The sequence below is a fragment of the Neolamprologus brichardi genome, chromosome 6 (assembly GCF_056152115.1).
Source record: "Neolamprologus brichardi isolate AB-2024 chromosome 6, ASM5615211v1, whole genome shotgun sequence".
Taxonomy (NCBI): Eukaryota; Metazoa; Chordata; class Actinopteri; order Cichliformes; family Cichlidae; genus Neolamprologus; species Neolamprologus brichardi.
In genome coordinates, this window is record NC_142109.1 from 19,767,086 (window position 1) to 19,789,195 (window position 22,110).

The 22,110-nt window shown below is 41.3% G+C and overlaps 1 protein-coding gene across 6 annotated transcripts in view; it reads right to left on the reverse strand.

Moving 5' to 3' along the window:
* Positions 1–22,110, reverse strand: part of adgrl3.1 (adhesion G protein-coupled receptor L3.1) — a 117,562-nt gene that overhangs the window by 26,495 nt on the left and 68,957 nt on the right. For all 6 annotated transcript variants that reach the window (XM_087841798.1, XM_035906257.2, XM_035906256.2 and 3 more), the window contains 9 exons: positions 19,120–19,533; positions 18,699–18,802; positions 17,789–17,974; positions 16,203–16,241; positions 9,256–9,439; positions 5,087–5,209; positions 4,716–4,921; positions 1,830–2,006; positions 637–846 (listed from right to left, as the gene is read on the reverse strand). In XM_087841798.1, the coding sequence (XP_087697924.1) occupies positions 637–846; positions 1,830–2,006; positions 4,716–4,921; positions 5,087–5,209; positions 9,256–9,439; positions 16,203–16,241; positions 17,789–17,974; positions 18,699–18,802; positions 19,120–19,533 (1,643 nt within the window). The remainder of the gene's footprint in view (positions 1–636; positions 847–1,829; positions 2,007–4,715; positions 4,922–5,086; positions 5,210–9,255; positions 9,440–16,202; positions 16,242–17,788; positions 17,975–18,698; positions 18,803–19,119; positions 19,534–22,110) is intronic.

The following is a 22,110-nucleotide window of genomic DNA, read 5'->3' on the forward strand; positions in this document are numbered from 1 at the left end:
TTTACCTTGCTTTTGTACAAGGGAACTCTACTGTTGGGTACTGATGCAGACAGACTGAGGTCACAGCTGGAATCCAACCACACTGAGGTGTTAATCAAAAGCAGTCTGAACTTATATTCACAAATCGGCCTCATATGAGCTGCATGAGGTTTAACGCATTATATGGCAGATCTTTGTGGGCGCTCTTTGTATTGTAAATCATGGCTGACTATGAATGGATTGCAAAGCAGGCAAATTAGGTTCTTTTTACAAACGCACAAGTACGTACATGATTTTGATGATGGGATTACTTAACATGTTGAAGAAAAAATAAATACATTTAATTATGCAAAAACATTACATAGAATAGTAAGAATATTGTTTTGTTTCACAATCGCTATGAGAAATGACAGCTTTGATTTATTCCAAAGATCACTGTTACTGTACAACATCTCCTGTTTTATTCAGTAGTAGCATGAGTGTGGTAAACCACTGACACAAAGTTAATAAACAGTCTGATGATTTGTGGTATTGGTCAGTGGATAGTTATGCCAACATGTGCCGTGGACTGAATTTATGGTGAAAGTAATATTCTTCCATACGCCGCGTATACTGCACACACTCGCATAAGCTCACACAGGGGAACTGGACCCTTACCGGCTGGTCGGCCTTGTTGATCCCATACAGAAACAGAGACTCAGCGATGAAGAGGCTGATGCAGAGATTCTTGTGAATGGTGTTGCGATCGCTCTGAAGCCCTCTGAAGAAGCAGAAGGTGAAGATGCAGATAAGCAGGCAAACCAGTGACAACAGGATGCCCACCCACGTGATGACATCCAGGAGTACGTCGTGCATGCTGTCTGTTTTCTGTGAAATGAGAGACAAGTTTAAGTTGGTAATTCAATAATAACAATGTAATTTACAGCTACTATAGCTATGCATAGCCTTGGTATGCTAACATCATACATGAGTCATACTGTTGTAAGGTGAAACAAACTGTAGGAGCAGACAGTTAAACCCCTCCCCCCCCCTCCCCCCCTCCCCGGCTTATGTGAGTCTGGCTGTGTGTCGTTGAGCGTTCAGGGCCACAGCGTTACGCTGTGTTGCACAGGTGTGCTGGCTCTATCCATCAGTGTCCTGCAAGCTGGCAGGTAGAGCAATGTTCAACCTAGCGCTGTTGTGATGGATCTACTGCTCAGACCCTCACACTGCGTTCACACAGAGCAGCCGAGCTGGCTCTGACCATGACCCCTTTGGAAGTAACACACATCCTAGCCCACGGGGAGGGAATAGGTGTCGTGCAATATCCAGAGTTACAAGGGCTGATTTGTGTAAAGAAACTTGGTCTTAACATAACAAAAGAGAGAGAGACAAAAAGTACTTATCCCACACATGGCGGGAGAATAATGCTTTTATTAACCACCCACTAAGGCTCATGGATATCTAAAAAAAACCAAAACAAAACCAAAATCTGAAAACAAAAACATGTTTTCACTGTCTGATCAGTCAAGCATCACTTTTAGAATGAAAATAAGACCTAAAGCTTATTTTTGTATCTGCTTTAGTAATCCAGAACTCTGAGATGTTTGAGGTACATTTCCCCCCTCAAATCAATGTCATCATGCAGCTTGACAAATCAATTGTAAAGATTTTCCCTGCCAACGTGGTTATTCAGACTCCAAAGATTCATAATTTACTTTTCAGATGTTGTGGTCTTTCTCTCTTCTTTTCTTCCTCTCCTTCTATTTTCAGAATATGTTGACCAACCACTGCTAATCAAATAATAAATAACTGACCCCTAGATATCGCCCACCCCCTTCTGGCATGCACAAGCAGAGAAAAATGCCTACCTTGACCTCCACGTGGGCCATGAGCACTGCAAAGCTGGTAAGGTGGGTGCAGGAGCAGCTGGTGTGTGTACGATTGGTGGCCAGCAGACGACAGTCCTGCGTAGACCAGAATCCCGTCATGGTGCGCTTGGAGTAGCTCCAGAATGAACAGTTGGGATTGAAATTCTTTTCTGAATGCTGGAAGATGAGAGAGAGAGAGAGAAAGAGAGGCAGAGTGTGATTGAGAGAAACCCAGACAGACAGGAAGGAACTGAGAGACAAAAAAGCAGGAGGGTTGGGAGAACACACAGAATAGATACTCGGTCATGGGGAGGTGGGAGGCAGAAAGCATGGAGTGGTCGGTGAGCCAAAAAAAGTGAGAAACTGGTGGGAGGAATTGGTGGAAAAAGGATGTAGAGGAAGAAACACAGAGACAGAGTCAAATACACACAGCAACAAAACAACAAACAGAAGGGACAGAATGTGAGATTGCAGCAACAAATAAACATAGAGGCATGAGAGGAGGTGACAGAGCTGCGTCCATGCTTGTTGTGTGAGATTCTGGAGTGTAGGAGCTGTTTGTGTTGTGTAAACTGATGAAGCTGTGTGCGTTGGGTTGGTACAGCTACTCTCAAAAAGAGCAAGAGAAACAGTGAGGATTTTTGTTTTTTACTGCCAACTAGCTGGATCACCAACTGGATAAGTATTTGCTTTTTGGATGCGAAACACAAAATAAAACCGTGTTACTGACCACCCTAATTCATACTTATGAAATTCTTAGAAAGTTATGTGGAATTCAGTCTGCAGTAATTGCTAATGTTATGATTTGGTCATTTGGGGCAAGTCAACGCGAGTCGAGCCAAGTTAGTACACAAGTGATCAAAAACGGCTGCAAGACATTTCGATGTTTGAACATCATCCCGCAGTGACACAGAAACAACATTTTAATATTTGAGCCTTTCCAGGGATTCTATACGCCATGTTTTTGTCTGAATCAGGCCCGAGTTTCATGCCTTATGTCTTTTGCTCTGGTTACTACTACTATTACTGCTACTATATACTGTCATTAAATGTAGGACGTTTGGACCCAAATGCATACTGCAGAGGTGAACTAGAGGTTAATAAAAAAATAGCCTTTATTCAAACTATTTTAGTCATATAGTCAGGGCTGGATCAGCTAACCCTGAGTCACAGACCCAGGAACATGCAATATGCAATGATTTAATACGGAAGTCTGAAAATAACAAGTTTTCTTCAGTTCTTTTTAGACTTCTCTCACTTTCTGTGGAATTATGCACGAAACTAAAGTACCGAACTAGATCTCTTTTTGGCTTCATAACTGCCATAATTCTTTGTTTTGTCTACAGATTCAACAAGGAGCTGGTACATTACTCTGAGATTTTGGTCCATGCGGACATCACAGCATCATCCAGTCGCTGCGGATTTGTCATCTGCACATCCATTATTCAAAGCTCTGAAAGGCACTGGAGTAAAATCTGGTGATGGATTGTCGTTTTCAAGAAATGAGTTTGAGGTGATTTGAGTTTTGTAACAAAGCGTGTTATCCTGCTGGAAGCAGTGATCAGAAGATGGGTACACTGTGGTCATGAAGGGATGGCTGTAGTCAGCAACAATACTCAGTTAGGCTGTGGCATTTAAAATGATGCTCAACTGGAGCTAAGGGGGCCTAAAGTGTGCAAGAAATGATCCCCCACACAATTACATCACCGCTAGCCTGAACCGCTGATACAAGGCAGGATGCATTTTATGTTGCTTACACCAACCCATACCATCTAAATGTACTGGCAGAAATTGACATTTGGCAATATTTTCACAGTGTTCACTTATCCAATTTTGCCTGAGCCTGTGTTTTTGTGTTCTCAGCTGACAGGTGTGGTGTTCGTCTGTTGCTGTAGCAGCAGGACATTTTCACCCAGAGAATTGCTGCTTACTGGATATTTTCTCCTTTTTGGACCTTTGTCTGTGAACTCTAGTGATGGTTATGTGGAGAAATCCCAGTAGATCAGCAGTTTCTGAAATTCTCAGACCAGCCCACCTGGCACCAACAGCCATGCCACGTTCAATGTCTAAGTCACTTTTCTTCTGCTCCATTCTGATGTTCAGTTTGAACCGCAGCAGACCGGCTTGATCAAACCATGTAACTGGCTCATTAGATATTTGTGTTAATGAGCAGCTAAACAAGTGGTCCTGATAAAGCATCCAGGGAATATTTTTGATTCCTCTTTTAAAGTCTAACCTGCACTTCTCCATTTTATACTCTTGTTACCTGTACCTTTCAGCAAGTATGTTGTTGACCTCACCTACTTGCTGAGTGGTTGTTGTTCTTCATTGCTCATCTTTTCACTCTTCACTTTCCTCTTACCCCAACTGATAAAGGCAGACAGCCGCCCACCCTAAGTCTGGTTCTGTCGCAGGTTTCTTCCTGCTAAAAATATTTCTTTTTTTCCTCCCATATTGGAGAACTGCAGGGTCTCGCTGCAAATATTGTCAGTCTCGACCTTAAAATGACCTTTAAATGACCTTTAAATGACGTATGATTTGGCATTACATGAATAAAGTAGAATTGACTGGAAATAAATCTTTTCTTTTCTTTTAATTGCTTAAGTCTGTAGGTTGAAGCAAACATTACTCAAATCGGAGTAAGTAGTCAATTTTCCAGTAAGTGTTTCCAGCTGTGGTCAGTCAGAATTTACAGCACCAGAACACTATACATGCGAAGCTTTGATGGTGTAAACTACATTTCTCATATTGTTTCCTGTAAAGCAACACTTTTTGGCACAACAGTGGATTTCTATGAAACAGAGGAATTAACATTTTAAACTTCTGGCTACAAACCTTCAATTTCTAGCTGCTTTTGGTCTTTTGTGAAATATTTTTTTTACTCACCTGTAGATGTTTGACAGTGAAGACCACAGGCTCTGACAGGTAAACCTTATTGCTCTCCTTATTAATGGATGCGGTGATGACCGGGGAGTTGACGATAACAGAGTAATTAGGATAGATGGCATCGCTGCTCAGTCTGACGCTGGCGTTCTCCGTGGACAGGTAGGAGCCCAAGTTCTTGTACATGACAAACACCATCCTGATCTCACCTGTACGAAAGGGACACAAATAGTGCACTCGATAATTGTTGCAAAGCAATGATGACAGAAATTTGACACTTCAAGTGGGTGAGAAAAGAAGATTGAGAGGCACAGAGAGACAGAGATCACAGTGAGAGTAAGTGCAAGGAGGAAAACATGCGATTTCTCTGCTACCATTTCTGCCATGCTGTTTCAGAGTGCTGGCTGACAGCTGGATGGAGTTTCCGTGTTGTTCCGACTGAGGGAATGTCAGGTCTGCGAGGTTCCCATCCGTGCTCAGCCTGGCTACTTCCAGCACTGAAATACATACACACAAACACACATGCACACAAAACACGCACGCCCTAATGGTAAGTTATAGCATAGCACATTACATCAGATTTGTTTTGCAGACTCTTGTAATAACCATGTTTTCTCACTAAGTGCTTCACAGCACAGCACTGGCATGAGTCCCGAAACAGTTTCAAGCTTCTCCTAAACAAAGAAAATGAAAAAGCTGACAGATATCAAAGTGAAATAATGTACATTTTTTTCCCTGCTAAAATAGGTAACAATGTCTCCAGGCAACTGCTCCAGCACTTTGAGGTAGATTATCCGGCCTCCTCTGTATTGTAGGAATTATTTCAGCGTCCAGGTTCGTTAGCACATTCCTGATTACAGCTGTGTAATGTATTAGATAAAGTTTCTAATTAAGAACTAATTATACCTTTGGTGTGTTGCTATCTTGTGTTTCTGAGCAAATTGGTGATTTAGACTGATGCTTTCATGGTAAAAGAAAAAAAAAAGTCCTACCTCTCTAATCAAATAAACAACACAAGGACATCTCTGATGGAGATGAAGGTAAAAATCGGAGGCAGAGTGGGATAAAAGGTGGAAAAGGCAGACAGACGAAGAGGTCGTGGAGGAGTGGTTTAGAGAGGTAAAAAAAGAGGGTAATCAGAGGAGCCGAATGGATGAGATAAGCAGATACACTTAAAGGAGAGGACTGGAGTAGAGATAGAAAGAAGACTATGTTCTCTCTCAGGCATACGATAGATAAGGCTTTACAAGCAAGAGATACTAACGTATAGAAACGAGCAAATGGAGGATGAGTGAGGAAGATGGACATGAGCATAGACGTGGGTATGCATAAAGAAAGAGAAACATTGGCTGAGACACCCCCCACCCCCACCACCACTTCCACATGAGCTACGTCGACCCACCCACACGCATGCGTACACATGTACACACGCATCCACACCCACACACATCAGCGGGGTATCAAAACACGCTGAGTCTAATCTAATTAAAGCATCCTTGTCAAGACAATCCTCCTCCTAAGAAACACACTTGTTCATTATCGTTATCACACGCGCACGCTGTTACCGCTGCGTTATCCTTTCAAATCACTGTTTTGGTTCTAATAATAACACTATTTATTCATCTGCTTAATACTGTGGCTCATAGTCGCACGCACACAATCTAACACAATAATATCACTTACAGTAGCTGCTGTGGCTCCTTTAAAATGCGTCAAATAATTTATTCTTGTCACTCACTCTCATCTCAAAGACTTGAGAAAAGAAAAAAAAAAAAGGAGGAGGGAGCTTAAAAAGTGCACGGGAGAGAGCGGAGGAGAAAAGACTCAGAGAGAGCAGTGAGGATGAAGGGAGAGAACGAGAGAAATGACAGGCTGGTTATGAATAAAGGGGAGAGATAATCATGGTGGATCTGCCCACTGGATTAGCTGCGAGGGAAGATTAACAACACAAAAAAAGCAGAAATTTCGCAGGAAAAAGATCACTTCCTGTTTTTTAAGTTCCTCGGAGAGGCAGTAGCCTACATCTCCACGACTGTTTACGTAATCACATTTATTTAGTGTGATCAGGAGAGAAAGGAAACACTGGAGGAGATGCAAGTTTGAAATTATGCAAGGTGAAACTGTGTAGGATGTCAGGTGTTGAAATGGACTGTTGTACTTAAACTTAAGGGAGAACATAAAGTCATGTTGTGAGGAGTGACTTTGAGGAATCTTAACGGTCTTTGATTGGAAATGCAGTGATTTTATCATCATTATCTGTGACTGAAATAGCTGTAATTTCATTGCCTACTGATGTGAAAGTGAGCAAAAAGACCCCTCAGAGCATCATTTGACATTCCACCACCGCCGCCGCCCTCAAGCACGCGCTCATCCAGTCTTCCTTCTTATTTCGTTATCATCTTTATTTCTTCCTCCTCCATGGCTTTTTATCTCTGACTGAGTAACATACAGACTTGGTGAATGGTGGTAATGGGGGAATGGTGCGGAGGAAATGTTAAAAAAAATGAAATTGGGTGGAGGGGCGGGGGAATGTAAACAAGAGGATAACCAAGGGAAACATAACAGATTGCAACTCGCTGATCTGAGCAAAGATGAAACGATGCCTCTAAGTACATACTCCATGTAAAGAAATTAAAATCAAATACATTTTTTACTCTCCATTAAAACGCGCTTATTCCAAAGTTTGATAATGAGATAAGTGAAAAGAATATGACAGAAAAGGAGAAGAGAAAGGGGGAAAGTGATGGATACAATGCTATAATAACTGTCTGTGTTCTGTTTTTGTCAATTCTGTCTGCAAGTTCAGCAAAGAAAAATATATGGAAACCAATTCATCTCTGCACTGAAGTCAATATTTTTCAATGAGATTTTCACATTGATGTCTTCACCATGACCTAAAGCTAGCATGCAAAGCTGTATGTATTGTGTTGTACATGTTGCTCTGTATCAAAATATTTAGACATTCAAAAATATATTTAATCTCTTGCAAAGGAAATGCATACTAGGAGCTTCAGCAGCCCAACAGGTATAAGATTGTAGTGCCCTTTTGTGCACAGAATTGTAATTGCTTTGCTGGAATTAATAATATATGTGTACACAGTCTACTTACAGTATTAAGAGGATTAAGTACTATAACAGTGGGATCAGTGTAACAGGTTGTTATGCTTAGTCCAGTCACATAGTCACATATCAGTGATACCATTTTGAGTCTTCAAGGAGTCCCTCAACACTCAGTGTCCCAAAATTCTGACACAAAATTCAGTGTTGTTTCAGCACTTTTTTTTTTAGCATAATGGCTACTATCCTAGAAAAAGAAAGTGTGCACTGTTGTTTCCCCTTTTTATCACTGCAGAAAGCAGTACTTCAGAATTCATATACTATGTGATATGTTTATGTTTAGCACATTTATCGACTGTAAAGCCTGCCATGGTTTTTTATTACGTGGTTTTTTGTTTGTTTTCTGTGATCGGACATTTACAGAATAGAAACCTAATGTTATTAGATTAATATTTTTTTCCTTTGACTGTAATAATTCACATCAACATTCACTTGTGCAAGTATTCATGCAATCTTTTGTCAAAACTCTAAGAAATAACACACGTTTTGTTAACATCAGTCAGCCAAAGCATCAAAACCTGGCTGCAAACAGACAGGTGAAGTGAATAATCTGTCACCTTGTTAAAATACTACTCTGGCTATTCTCCTCTGGTATTAGCAAGGCGTTTTTGCTCTTTATTTTCATATGTACAACTACTGTTACAAAGGATATGTTCTGCAGTGGCCATGATACTCCATGATACACAGAAGGACAGTGCAACACAACAAATCACAAAAACTGCTCAGCAACAGAGCTGCAGTCATTGTCAAACTTCCCAAATCACAATGCAACAGCATCACAGCAATCCGCAGGACCCAACGGATCTGCTGCGAACATCCCAGCAGATCCGGGGCTGTATCCATGCCCCGAAGGGGCCGAACTGTTTTGGCAGTATAAGAGCAAACAAGGATGTGGTTTTAATGTCGTAGCTGAACAGCATACGTTCATTAAGTGAAGAAAGATGCCATCTTTTGACATAATGTGAAGCTAGATACTAAGCCTTGCCTCTAATCTGTATTATGAAACATAGATCTCAGACATTGGGTTTGATAATGCGTGCTGTCAATGTTGCCTCTTACTATGATATTACATCATGTTCTTAGATCTTCAGCAGACTGAGCTCTTTCATGTTATTATAAGTTCTGTAAGAGGAAAAAACAAAAAAGAAGAAAAAACAGTGAAATCTAACAATTTCTTTCAAAAAAAAAAAAAGTTATTTCTTCTCTTACTTTGTATTTAGGTAAAGACGATGAACAAATACTTTTGTTCCAGTCAAATCCTGCTTTGACCTTGTCCAAGCACCAAAACCTAAGACTTGACTGGCTCCCTCAACTCTTATGATCCACTGTAAGAGTTGGAGGTCTGACTACAGGCTATCTCAATCGTCAGCGCTCACAAGGCCCAACTGAGTTTAGAGGACAGGAAGGATCCTAACAATGTACTCACGGATGTAGTCAGTAGTCTCCTGCACAGTGTCAGTCTTCAGGAGGTTGTCAGCCAACATAAAAGCCCCGGTCTCCACGGTGTCGAGGAGCAGGGTAGCCGAGTGAAGCTGCTCACTGGTGGGCAGTTCTCGCCACGCTTTCTCAGCTCGTGGATGCAACAAATTATTCACGGTCTCCACCATGGCCTGGGGCAGCAGCAGAGACACAGAGGTCACAAAGAGGAAACGAACATATTTACCACTTATTTATTAAAGGAATGCAAATCCACTCGTGGTGCAAATAACAGTGCTACACACCAACTACTGAAGTCAGCTGAATGCATCAGCGAGAATGCAGTTGATTTTCATTTATCATGTTAATAAATCATGATAATCAAGACCAAAAAACTGTTAGCAATGCAAATGTGGCATTCCCATGCAGACACAACAGAGACAAAAATGGTTATTAAATCTAAAGTACATCTTCAAAGTTGAACTCTACACTTTTTAATGTTTATTACACCCTTTTCTTCTCTTTGTGTGAGGATGCTGTGATAGAAAAACCATCACAGATGTTATGAAAATCAAGCTAAGCTAATTAGCTGATTGCAATCACCATGTGTCGACACCCCCAAACCGGGTTCAGTTTCTTTCTCCCTTTCTGTATTTTCTTTTTTTCAGCCAAAGTCTTATCTTCAAGTTTGAAAACTTGTGCTTGAGGGTCTGAGAAGAAATTAGAGTTTTATCAGATAATGCCTGCTGGGTCATATCCAGCCGTGCAGAACGGGTTTGAATCCAAAAATATGACCAAATTAAACGGAAAAGTGTTGGCTCACATAGATGAAATGTTCCCCATAAAACAATGCTTATTTTGTCTCCAGCTCATACTTTTTTTTGTTATGCTTTTAAGAGTTCACCTCCTTATTTTCAGACATGAATGCCACACATACAGCGCAGACACGCACACACATCTTAGAAGACTCTGGGAGAGATAAAGAAACAAAAGAGAAAAGAGAGCTAGAGGTGGACAGGAAGGGGAGGGCCATGTGAGAGTGATAAAACAGTCCAGTGAGTCCATGGTGACAGGCCTCCACTGGGAACAAGAGAGGTGGAAAAGCGACTACGGGTACTATCAAACACACACACCTCACACTCCGGTCTGTCTCTTTATTTTCTCTTTCGCTCGCTCTGTAAACCAGCCTTTCTGCAAAGAAACCCCTCGCTCTGCCTTCACTCTTTCAATGCTCCTCTCTCTTGAGAAGCGTGGATGGCAAAGTGGGAAAAGTAACACAGGTGCGATTATACAAGCTAAGGGGACTTCAGCGGGGAATTGCAAGGGCAGGGAGGAAGAGTGAAAGACATCAGTTTATTGGCATTCACACATCCACCGTTTGACTTCCTTTTTGTCCCTTTCACTCAGGGTTAAGGAGAAGTGAGGGACCAGGAAGGAGGAGAGGAGACAGAAGCAGTAAACGATGTGTTTTGTGTGCGCGGTGGATAAGTAAAGCCTAAAGAAACAGTGGAGATGATGACTCATGCGAGTGTTGATGGCATGCGCTACAAAACACTTGCCTTTTTGAATTCAAACTAATCCTACCTGTTGTTTCTTTATCCACGTGTAGTTACAGTATATCTCACGCAAGAAAAACTGGTGCTTAGCCAACAAACTAATATGATAATATTATGTCCTCTTTTAGCACTAGCAGTTAATTAGCTGGGATGCATATTGAATGAGTTTGGGAGGGCTACATGTAAACAAGAACTAATTAATCCACTGCTTCGGCAAACAACCAGAATAAGCAGGAGAGGATATGCAGCACACACGCAAAACATACAAACCAGTATCCAAAAGAAAAAAAGTTGGTTCACTGTGTAAAACGCAAATAAAAACAGAATGTAATAATTTGCAGATCACTTCAAATCTGTATTTAATTTAAAGTAACACAAAGAGAGCATGTTAAATATTGAAGCTGAAAATTCATGATGTTCTTTTTAAAAAAAATAAATACTCATTTTGAATGTCAACAACTAGTAAAAAAAAATGGATGAGAGCAAAAGAAGACAGGAAATGTGAAACATCTTGCAGCTGATCAGGTTTATGAGTAACATGATTAGGCAAAAAAAAGTGCCCTAGAGAAAAAGACATGATGTATTAAGACTTTTTTTTAAGGAAGGTCAATTCAGCAAAACAAAAACTTGAAAAATACAACAAAGGAGGATCTGAATTGTGAGGTAGCAGAAATTATTTATCAAGCAAGACAGGGAAACGTTTTATTTTCAAAGCAGGTACTGCTTTTGTCATTTCCCAAATGTATACAGTGTTAAGAACAAGCGATTTAACAATGGTAAATTGGTGACATCAAATAAAAATTGAACCTATATATAACAAAAACTAAATACATTTTTTAGACTCAACCAATGTTACGCTGTCTTGTGCTGTGTTTGATTTACATTGTGCACGTCATCTGTGTAAACCAGCGAATGTATTTCTATATCCACTCATTGATACTTTGACAAGAAACTACAAGCTTCAGTTCCTTTCAAAGAGAAATTTCTTAGTTATTTTGGCCATTAATTCCCATTAGTTATGAAATCCACATTTAAGACATTAAAGTATTAAAATCTGGTACCAACCAGATGGGGAAAAACACCAGCAGTCAACTAAATAATTATGATGCTGATTATAATCAATGAATCATTCGAGCCATTTTTTGAAGCAAAACATTCTTTGGTTTCAGCTTTTCAGTTTTTCACACTTGTACACTTTTCTAACATTTTAAAATGTTATTAGTTTGTTAATTAAATGATTAATCGTAAAATTGTTGGATACTTGCAAATATCGACAGATAGACCCTTCAAACATCTCTCAGTGATTAGACTCTTCCTTTTTGGAGAGCATATCTAAAACAGCAGTGACAAAATTTTAAAAATGCATGTGCATTGTGCAAACAAAAATCAGATGCACTTCTATCTGACACTAAGCATTGTGGTCATAGCTAAAGCAGGAAGTTTTCTCTCCCAAGTGTAATCTTCCCGCTCCATCTGACTTCTTTTTAGGGATACTGCCGTGATCTGCAACAAAGTACCTTAGCATATCCACAGAAACGATATTTGAAATTTCATGCATCAATCCATCCATTTTCTTATTTAACCTCCTGAGACCCGAACTCTTTCATGGCATGCATTTTCAATTTCTCTTTGCTATTTGGGTTGATCGGGACCTGATGAATGTAAAAACAAAGAATTACCAGATTTTTTTTTTTTTTACCTGATTTTGTCTCTGAGAAAAATGAGATCCACATATGAGGACATTCGTTTTAAATTTTGATAGAACAGTGCCAGCATAATGTCCTCGTAAGTGGACATCAGGCCCTTGTAGAGCAAAATGTAGCATTTTGGTCTAGACAACCCAAAATGTGATGTCTACATATGTGGATGCCAGGTCCTAGGAGGTTAATAACTTTGTTAGTTATTTCTGTGATTGATTTTATACTTTGCTATTTACTTTTGCCTATTTGTATTATTTTCTATCGCATCTGTTGTTGTGTAAGAGGCGGGGTACACCCGGAACAGGCAGGGCGAGCACAGAGGAGTCAGTCACACTCACATTCACACATTCACACCGATTTAGAATCACAGATTAACCTTAGGATATCATTGGACTGTGGACGAAAGCCAGAATAGCTGGAGAGAACCCATGGAGGCACAGGTGAAAACATACCGTCCCCACAGAAAGGCCCCAGCTTGGATTTAAACCCATTACATTCTTGCTGTGAGGCGACAGTGCTAACCACCACACTGCTGTGCTGCCCCGACAGCAAAACCATGCAATGAAGTTTGTTTACAATCAGAATTTCATTTGATCTGTGCTTTATGAGAAAAGGATTTTTAACTTCTTCAGCTGCCTTAATGTCGCATCGAGTGTGGGAACGTGTATGTGCATATCTCATAAATATATGGTGTAGAAACACATTAAAAGGGACTGAGATACATGCTGCATGTAACGTATGTGTTCTCATGGCTGTGTGTTCAGTTGAGTGTGTGCACAAGTAGCTAAGAGAAGACTTGTAGTGCATCATTCTGCTCCACTTGCTGTACAGTAGCCGAACAGGCAAAGAGAGATGCTCAGTGGAGAGGATGTCCTGTAGACATGGCAGATATGAATGCAATGGCGCAGCTTTTCATTCATTCACGCGACTGGTGCTTCTCCCAAGCGCTCACTTTGATGTGTTTCAGATAACCCCATTTTTCTGCTCTCATTAAACTTTCCATTGCTTTTTATTGAACTTTTGATTATCGTGCATTTTCAATTTCATATAATTTTTTTTTCAATGAAATTTAATTTAATTCGCTGGCACCGAGATTATATCTGAAGAGGAGAAAGATAGGTAAGGAGAAGAAGGGGTATGATTTCCTTGAGGTCCAGACATCTCAGCATCAGAAAGTCAGAGATGGAATATATGTTTGGGTGCGCGCGTGTGCGTGTGTGTGTGTGTGTGTGTGCGTGTGTGTGCATGCCTGTAAGCTCTGGTGACATTTCTATCCACACAAGTATAAGGACTTGAGGGCTAAAATAGAGACAGGTTTTTTTTTAGGGGTCTTCAAAGGGGGGAGAGACTCTGCAGAGACAGATAAGAGTGTCATTCGTTTGTGTGTGTATGAGTGAATGTGTGCGTGTGTGAGGCCACGTATTTGCAGGGTAGGCGAGTGCATGTGCGCACACATATACACAGCACGCATGCACGTACTCACATGCACACACCAGTAAATGGGGCAGAAGCGAAATGCTTTGAAGCGTTGGGGTAATCCAGCGTAAACAGCAGCAGCAAGACAGACTAGAGCTGGGTTGGTCTCCTACTTCGAGCTACACAAGGGGATCGCGAGCACACGCTCGAGCGCGTGCGCGTGGATGTACAGTATGTGCACACTCATGCAACATGGTAACATGTAACCTGAAAGAGTTAGGACGTCTTGAAGCACGGAAAGATGTGAGACTAGAGAAAAGAATGGATTTTTTTTTTTTTCCCTTTTACTCGCTTGGATGAGCTCTGAGAAGGTGCATGTTTTGAAAATGTTTTCATCAGAGAAGCAGGCTTATCTGTCAGTTGTTGTTTGAGTTTGTCTTCCCTGACAGGATGAGTTTGCAGCTAAATCAGGCTTTAAATTCACAGCATGCCATGTTCTGACCTGCCATCCATAAATGGAGGGCAAATTAGACATTGTCATTGAGCATCGCTGTCTTCTCACTGCCCCCTTCATTGTTTGGGGTTTGGTTTTTTTTTCTCTTTTCCTCACATTGCTGTTTCTGTAACTCTCTTCTCTTTTTCTGTTTAATTTCTGGTCCCTCCTTCCCTGTTTCTCATTTCCCTTCTACCTTACAGACTCTACCCCCCTCCATCAATCCACCCTAAAGCATCAAAGCCTCTCCACACCACCAACTTCATCATGAATAAATTGCCAATTTAGTATACATGAAACGAGTCCCCAGTTCCCCAAACGAAGTGAGAGAGGAGGAGAGATGGAGTGTGAGAGTGAGAGCGAAGGAGAGAGAGCGACAGAGAGAGAAAGAAAAGGAGAGAGAGAATTCAATTATTTTTTGTCTCTATTAAGAACCCAAACCTCCTGCCCACTCTCCTCACTTGGCAATTAGTGCTGTAGATAATTAACGAGAAGAGGGCAGCACCACACCACATCCCTAATCACGCGCATTTCTATCTGGCAGAGTAAGGGACTGTTGGTATAATTTTGTTTCACATTACTAAGGCTAATTATATAATCGATCACTCCCAGCCCCCTGCAGAACCCAAAGTGTGTGGTGGTTTTGATTTTAACCTGTAACAAGTTGTCTAAATGGTGCCGCTCTCTGAAACATGGCACTTGTATTGGATTAAGGAGACACATCAAAAAGTCTGATGGTTGTGATGTGACAGCACGAGATCATTGTTGAAAATATATTTATATATTGCGTGTGCGTGCATGTGTGAGTTGTGTGTGTCAGCTTGCATATAGTCCTAAACCATGTTCTGTGATGTGACATTGCTGACTGGTGCTGACGTTAAGACTTTTCAGGGGGAGAGTGGGAAAAAAAGCCTGCATCAGGAGAAAAAGAGCTACCCCATCACTAGTGTGTGTGTGTGTGTGTGTGTGTGTGTGTGTGTGTGTGTGTTTGTCAGGGGTGCCGACAGAGAAAACGAGAGACTGCAGTCTATCTAGTCTACAGCTCATTGATGAGGAAGGTGGGGTCCTTTTGATGTTCTGAAAAGTGATTTTAGCTGACCAGAAACATGCCTAAATGATGGTAGATTGTTTTGTTAGCGGTGTCGGCCCATGGCGTCAACACGTACAAACATCAATACAAGCAGACCAGCAATGAAACATGAAATGAATACTGAGTCACAAACATAAAGCCTCTATTATTTCTAAGGCAGCGAGGCCGTGATCAACAAATACGCAACAGCATATCCATCATACTCAGTTCTTTCTTTCTGATGCACCAACACAGAGGGCATTTCATTGAATGGAGATGGATAGCGAGTCGTTTGGTTTCAGGCGGGCCTGTTTACAATTCTGCAGACAGAACTGCAAAATAGATGAGCTATTATTGATATTGATCATGGCCTCTTATCAGTACTATCGATTCTGACTGCAAGAAAAAAAAATTAAAGCTGAAAACAAAAGAATGTCAGCAAACCCTTTGAGGAGACTAAAACTTTACCGGGAGACACAAGTGGGTAGTCTCCCCTGTTAAAATGACCGCCCTCTTCAAAGGGTTGGGTTGCAAACCATAGGACAAATGCTGCAGCGTAGAATTCGAATTCTACGCTGCAGCATTGTCATGTGTGATCACACGTACACACGCAAACACAAAAGCTTGCTTGCTAGATTACATGCTGAGTGTTAAAAAGAAAAGAAAAAACACGTGGGACTGTGGTGTGGCAAAGTAATCAACCATACCGGGAAACGGAAATACCTGTGCGAAAAACCTGCAGGACCTTTCTCTCTTCTGAAGCTGCAAATTCAAACAATTCAGCTGTTAGCGATATAACACCTCTCAATCATACACACGCGCAGACACACAAAGACAGTTACACCCACTTCATTACCACTGCACGAAAAAGGCTTTGATGGTTAAAATATATTGTTATTCTCCTCATTCGTCTCCTTTTGTCATTCCTTATAATCTAATTGTCTTTCATGCTTTTTCCCCTCTATTCTTCTTCTCCTCTTTTCTTCCAGATTGTCTTAATAATTTCCTCTGTTCCTCCAATTCTTCCCCCCCACCCTACTCATTCTGTGCATCTACTGTCAAGTGAATTGATGGCATTAATTACTGTGCCACTCGTGCGTCATTGGTCATATTTGATTTCCAAACAAATATTTGCATATTATGCTAGCGTATTACTCAGTTAGATTTATATGTAATTGGTCCATTATTGAAATCAGGAGGAACACTTTTCCTTTTCAATGGAGGGCTTTTTTCCTCTCTACATATCTAACAGTTAACAGGCCATTTGGTCAACAGCAAAACACAGATTAATTGATTCCACTTACACTTGCTCGAGTATGTATCGACTTCCCACATGTTAATGAATTACTTAGAGGAAGGAGAAGAGATTTAAAGTGTGTGATAGTGAGACAATAAGAGGTAAACGGGGAAAAGTGGAAGACAACACCGACAGAGGGACTCGGATGCTAAAGCTAAATAAAAAAGGCAGTGGCTGCCAAAGCGGTGGCAGCAGCTGTCAGTCCGGTGGCTAAACCCCGCCTATCACCGTTGACCTCAGCAGAGATAATCAAGAAACAGTCCAGCATCCACTCAGTCAGTCAATTAGCCAGCCAAGCCAGCCAGTCAACCATTCCCCCGTGATTTAACACACTTTAATTGAATGCCTACATGCCTGCATGGCGCAGAACTAAATTTATCTACAGCCATAACAAAACAGATCCTTTGCATACTTGGAATCAAGTTTCCATTAACGTAATCCCAAAGTGAGCGCTCGAGCCTAATTGTCAACAACGTCTTCGGAGTTGTAGCTCAAAGCCTGAAGTTCATTAGAACAACGTCCGTATGTTTTAATGAGAATAACTCCTTGTGGCCTGAGACGGACTTTTATTAAATTTGGGTCCTGCTCTGAAAAGAGTTCAGGAACTATGCCAAAGACTAAAAGCAGTTATCTATCAGCCATAATGTCGAGCAAAACTTGTTACAAAGAGCCACACACAGAAGAAGATAAAATACTGTCTAAAAGCAGCTATTTATCATTTTGAAATCTACAGCTTTATGTATGGCTCTTCATCAAACTCTGCACGGAGAGACTTTCCTAACCCCTGAGAATGAGCGTGAGGCAAAAATACTAACAACTGTTGCTTTTCATCTTACTGTTAACGTCAAAGAGTCCCTCTATCTGCTCCCCTCTCTCCCTCGCTCTCAATTCTCTTTCTCTTAATTTACTTGCATTTAAACTGCAAAACCCCTCTATCCCAACACTTGCAAGAAAACGTTGATTTTACTCACTCACTTGCCCTACATTTACCTCTTATTTCTCAAGACAGTACCTTGGTGAGGCTGCGGGCAGCACTGTCCTTGCCCCCAGGCGTGAGATTTCTGAGTTGGACGTCCAGCAGTTCGACTAGTTGGACCATGGCCCGCACTGTAGATGGCACATCGCCAGGATGCAGAAGTCCTTTGGTCTGCTCTGCCAGTTCCCTGGCTACAATTGCTGCCGTCTCGCCCGACCGAAGCTGCATGTCAGAGTGGATGACAGGGTATGGGAAAGTCACAATGTGCAAGAAGAGATGGATGGCAGTAAAGAAAGAAAAAAAAACAAATAAAACAAAAAGGTGAGAAGTGAAGGGAAAGTTTGAGAAAGTAGAAAAAGTTTGTGAGGGCATTACAAGTACACAGTGAGACAGAGGAAAAGGCAACAACGGATGGAGAAATAACAGGAGGGGAGAGGACGGATCAGCAGGGAAGAGATGTATATGCAAAAGAGTGGAAGTGGAAAAGAAAAAATAATACATTCGCAATATACTAAGCATATACTAATCTAAGCATTATGTTATAGAGAGAACTCCTTTTTTAGCACCTCAGATTGTCTCTGTTTTATCATAAAAAATGGGGCAGCAAAAGTATAAGTAAGTACCAAACGCATTTTCCATAAAAAAATGATGCACTGTATGTAAATAAGCCTATCATGAGGTCTGCTACCCTTTTAAGATAAGAGCCCACTGTGAATTAGGGATGCTATTGAACATTTCCTCTTTCCTACAGCTATGGCATATCCCTCAAATCTCTAACACGAGTTAGGGTTAACAAATGAGGATGGATACATGGCCTAAATCTTTCCCTGTGACCAGTGCCCCTTCATGCGTGAGAAAAATTGCTCCAGAACTATGTTCATCATGCGCTAAGCTTAAACTGGGGCTTGATAGGAGCCACGAGGTCTGGGGTAGCTTTCAGACTTACTTTCTGCATGATGTGGTTGACCCAAGGTGACGTGCAATTGCTGAGGTCAGGGCCTTGGGTATCCCAGTGGCCCAAATGAGCTACGCACACGTATGTAGCCACGCCTGCAAGATAAGCAAAGGGAAGATAATATGACAGCACTGACATTCACAAGGAGAAAGGAAGACTCTTGAGCTCCTTAGGGTTCGCTAAGCATTTTGTGTTTGCCTGTGTGTGTGTGTAATTGGTGGATTATTACTGATGTGTGTATTAACTGACCCAAACACGAATATTTGTCCTGACAAAGTGTTGTGTATGTGTGTGTGTGTTATATCATTTTTCCAATAATTACTTGGTAGGAGAAAAAACAGAAAAAGTAATATATAGATTATTCACACCATGTATAACTGTTTATGCGATAGAAACTATTTGGCCTCCTTACCCAGTGTCCCTACAGGGCACGGCTGTTTGGCCGTCTGGCCCTGCTGTGTGCGAGGCCACGATATGTCGGCTGTCACTACTGGATTACAGAAGTCTTGAGGAGGGAGGATTGGGGGCTGTGGGGGTGCTGGAGGCACTTGCACTGGAGGGGATCGACCCCCAACTTTCTGATTGGTGTCAGGAATCTGATTGCTGTCAGACGATGAACCTCCAGGAGGAACCAGAATGGGCTGGCGGACAGTGGTAGTTGTTCGATACCGCTGACCAGGGGATGTTGTCAGTAGAGGCCTTGGAGTGGTGTAGGAGGGGGGAGACCGTGTGGTGGTGGCTGCACGGCTGGTAGATGAAGAGGAACCTCCCCCACCAATTGGTCCTCCTCCTCGGTTTGGGGGGATTATGGGAGGTGGGCGAAAGTCTAGGAGAGAGGAGACTCTGGTTAAATTCACAAAAACACACAAAGCCTGAGTTCTTCAACGAAAAGCCAGAAGGAAAAATATGTGCTGTGCACATTTGTGGATCCCCACAGTATTAGATTACAGGTGGTTTTATGAGCCCTGGACGCTAGGGCTAACGCCTTCAAGGTTCATCCTTGGGATAAAAAACGTAAGATGTACAGTGTTAAAAGACCCATCCACATTAGCAGCAAATGATTCGAGCAATCAAATAAGCATAAATAATGTAGCAACGGACACAAACACATTGCAGGGATTTGTTTACACGACGCCAAATAGCTTTGACAGGGAGTAGCTCATGTTTCTGATGACTTCCCAATGTTAGTGTTTCATCCTTGTCAGTGCGGTCATGCGCCAGATCTTTGTGGGGTCGTTTCCTACTATCGAGTCCTATTTATTACCATCAATTGCAGGACATGTTTCTAAACAGTTCAGCCAACAACACTTATAACAGAACAAACTTGAACGTGAGTGGCAAAGTTGGGTTTGTGAAAAAGTTTCAGTGTATAAACTGTAACTCTCCAGCTCAAAGCAAGACCAGTGATTGGTTTTCCCTGCATCTGTGTTTCCTTTGGGGAAACTAATGGTTCTTGCTGCTTAACCTGGCAGAAAAAACATTCTTTCAGTGGCATGCATGATTCATAGCACTATGACATCACAAGAGGTAGGAAGGCCACTTAAATGCATACGGCACACTCTTCTATTGTCAATATTTAATTGTAAAGAGGTTCAATTATTCACATTGACCCTGTTTAGGGGACAGAAATAAAGAATGAATGGATGAGATGATGGGAAGCATACAGTATGTTGGTGTCTGTGCCATCGTGGATGCAGAGGCTGTACCAGTCTGTCTCACTCTCTTTGCAAGATCAGTCTTGCACGATTAAAAAAACGATATAAAGAAATGAACAATTTTTACATTTGATTTACAGTTAAATACCGTACACTGGAGGAGACTAGTCTCTAAAGCTTAATTGTTACTTGCCTTTTATAAAAGCACAGATTAGTCTCATCTGCCGCACATTTACTATACAGCTGAGCATATTTATATATGTAAAATATACACAAGAGCACTTTTTAGAAGATTGTAATTACAGACATCTGTCTATTAAGTTGACATATTCCACATTATGTGAGTTGCCTTGTCTCCAAACTACACTGTAATAATTTAATAATATTGCACTTTTGCACCTGGTATTTTTAGATTCAGCTACAACTTAGTTACTAAACAAAAATCAATAGAAGATTCTAAAAATGTGTTCTGGCTTCACCCTGCTATTCAAATCCCACAGTGTGTGACACGCAAACACACACAGCACAGATCACAAGGCAACTCAAATATGAACTCTTCAATTTCACGTTATGCTACTTTCTTCAACACAAATATGTATTTTCTAATCTTTCTCTTCTGAGTCAGCTTGTAGACTTTTTTTTTTTAACACACAAAGCAATGATAACCAGAAACCTGTTTAGAGAATGAGCTGCACGTGCCTTCAAACATTTCGTATTTCTGATTTCTGGTTAACAGGGTCCTTTTAAAAATTTTCAGTTTAAAAAATAATAACAATAAGCTTGAAAACTGCCTTCGTGCTCAAATGACTGATTTTACAATTTTCAGGAGACTTGTGTTTCTCATTGGTTTGCCTTAGGTCATAATACGTATTACACAGTGGTCACTGACACTGTAGGGTTGCAGATGTTTCACTGAAGACGTGCAAGTCTGACATGAGCCTAAACATATCTCCACACGTTTGTGTGTGTGGCAGGTGTTTAGCTATTACTGATTTTAATTTCACATTAATTTTCCACTGATTTGAATTAGACAGTGAACCTACGCGATAGACGTAATAACAAGTGAAACAACCCATTAAGTTATAAATGGACTGTGCAAAAAATTAGCTTTACTTTTTGCATTGTTTTAATAAATGTTGTCTATTTTAATTTGTTCCTTGTTTTTGGGCAGGGGGGTTGTTGGGTAGATGTGAGTGGAGAATAAAGTGCGAGTGTGTGGGTTGTTGTTGAATGGAGTGGGTGTTTATATTGTTTCCTGTGAACTAAAGTTGTCCCTTCCTGTGGATTATTTTTCTTTCTCACTTTAATTAAAAGACACCGGGCTGTGCTTCTCTCCATCATTCCGTCTTCCTCCTTTTCTGTCTGTCTGCTTGACTGACAGCCATCTTACATCCCGCTCCTCCTGTACGTTCTGTTCTGTTCCTTCACAACTCAATGGAGTGTTTCCGTACCTAAACTGCGCTGCTCCCCGTTCCTGAATCACTGCCGCCCTGCCTCATGCATTCTCCACGGAACATTGCCATCAATCATGCGTGGCGACAGTGGCCTAGGGACTAGCTGTCAATCTGCGTGTGTTTGTATGAGTGTGTGTACTTATGAAGCAGAGACAGAGTATGTGTGTGTGCCTATCTGGACTCAAACGGGAAGCTCCATTAGGGCCTCTGCCACAACAATAGAAGAGTAATGGTGTGTGTGCATGTGTGTGTGTGCGTGACTGAGGTTGATGTCTGCTGTCATTCCAGTACAGG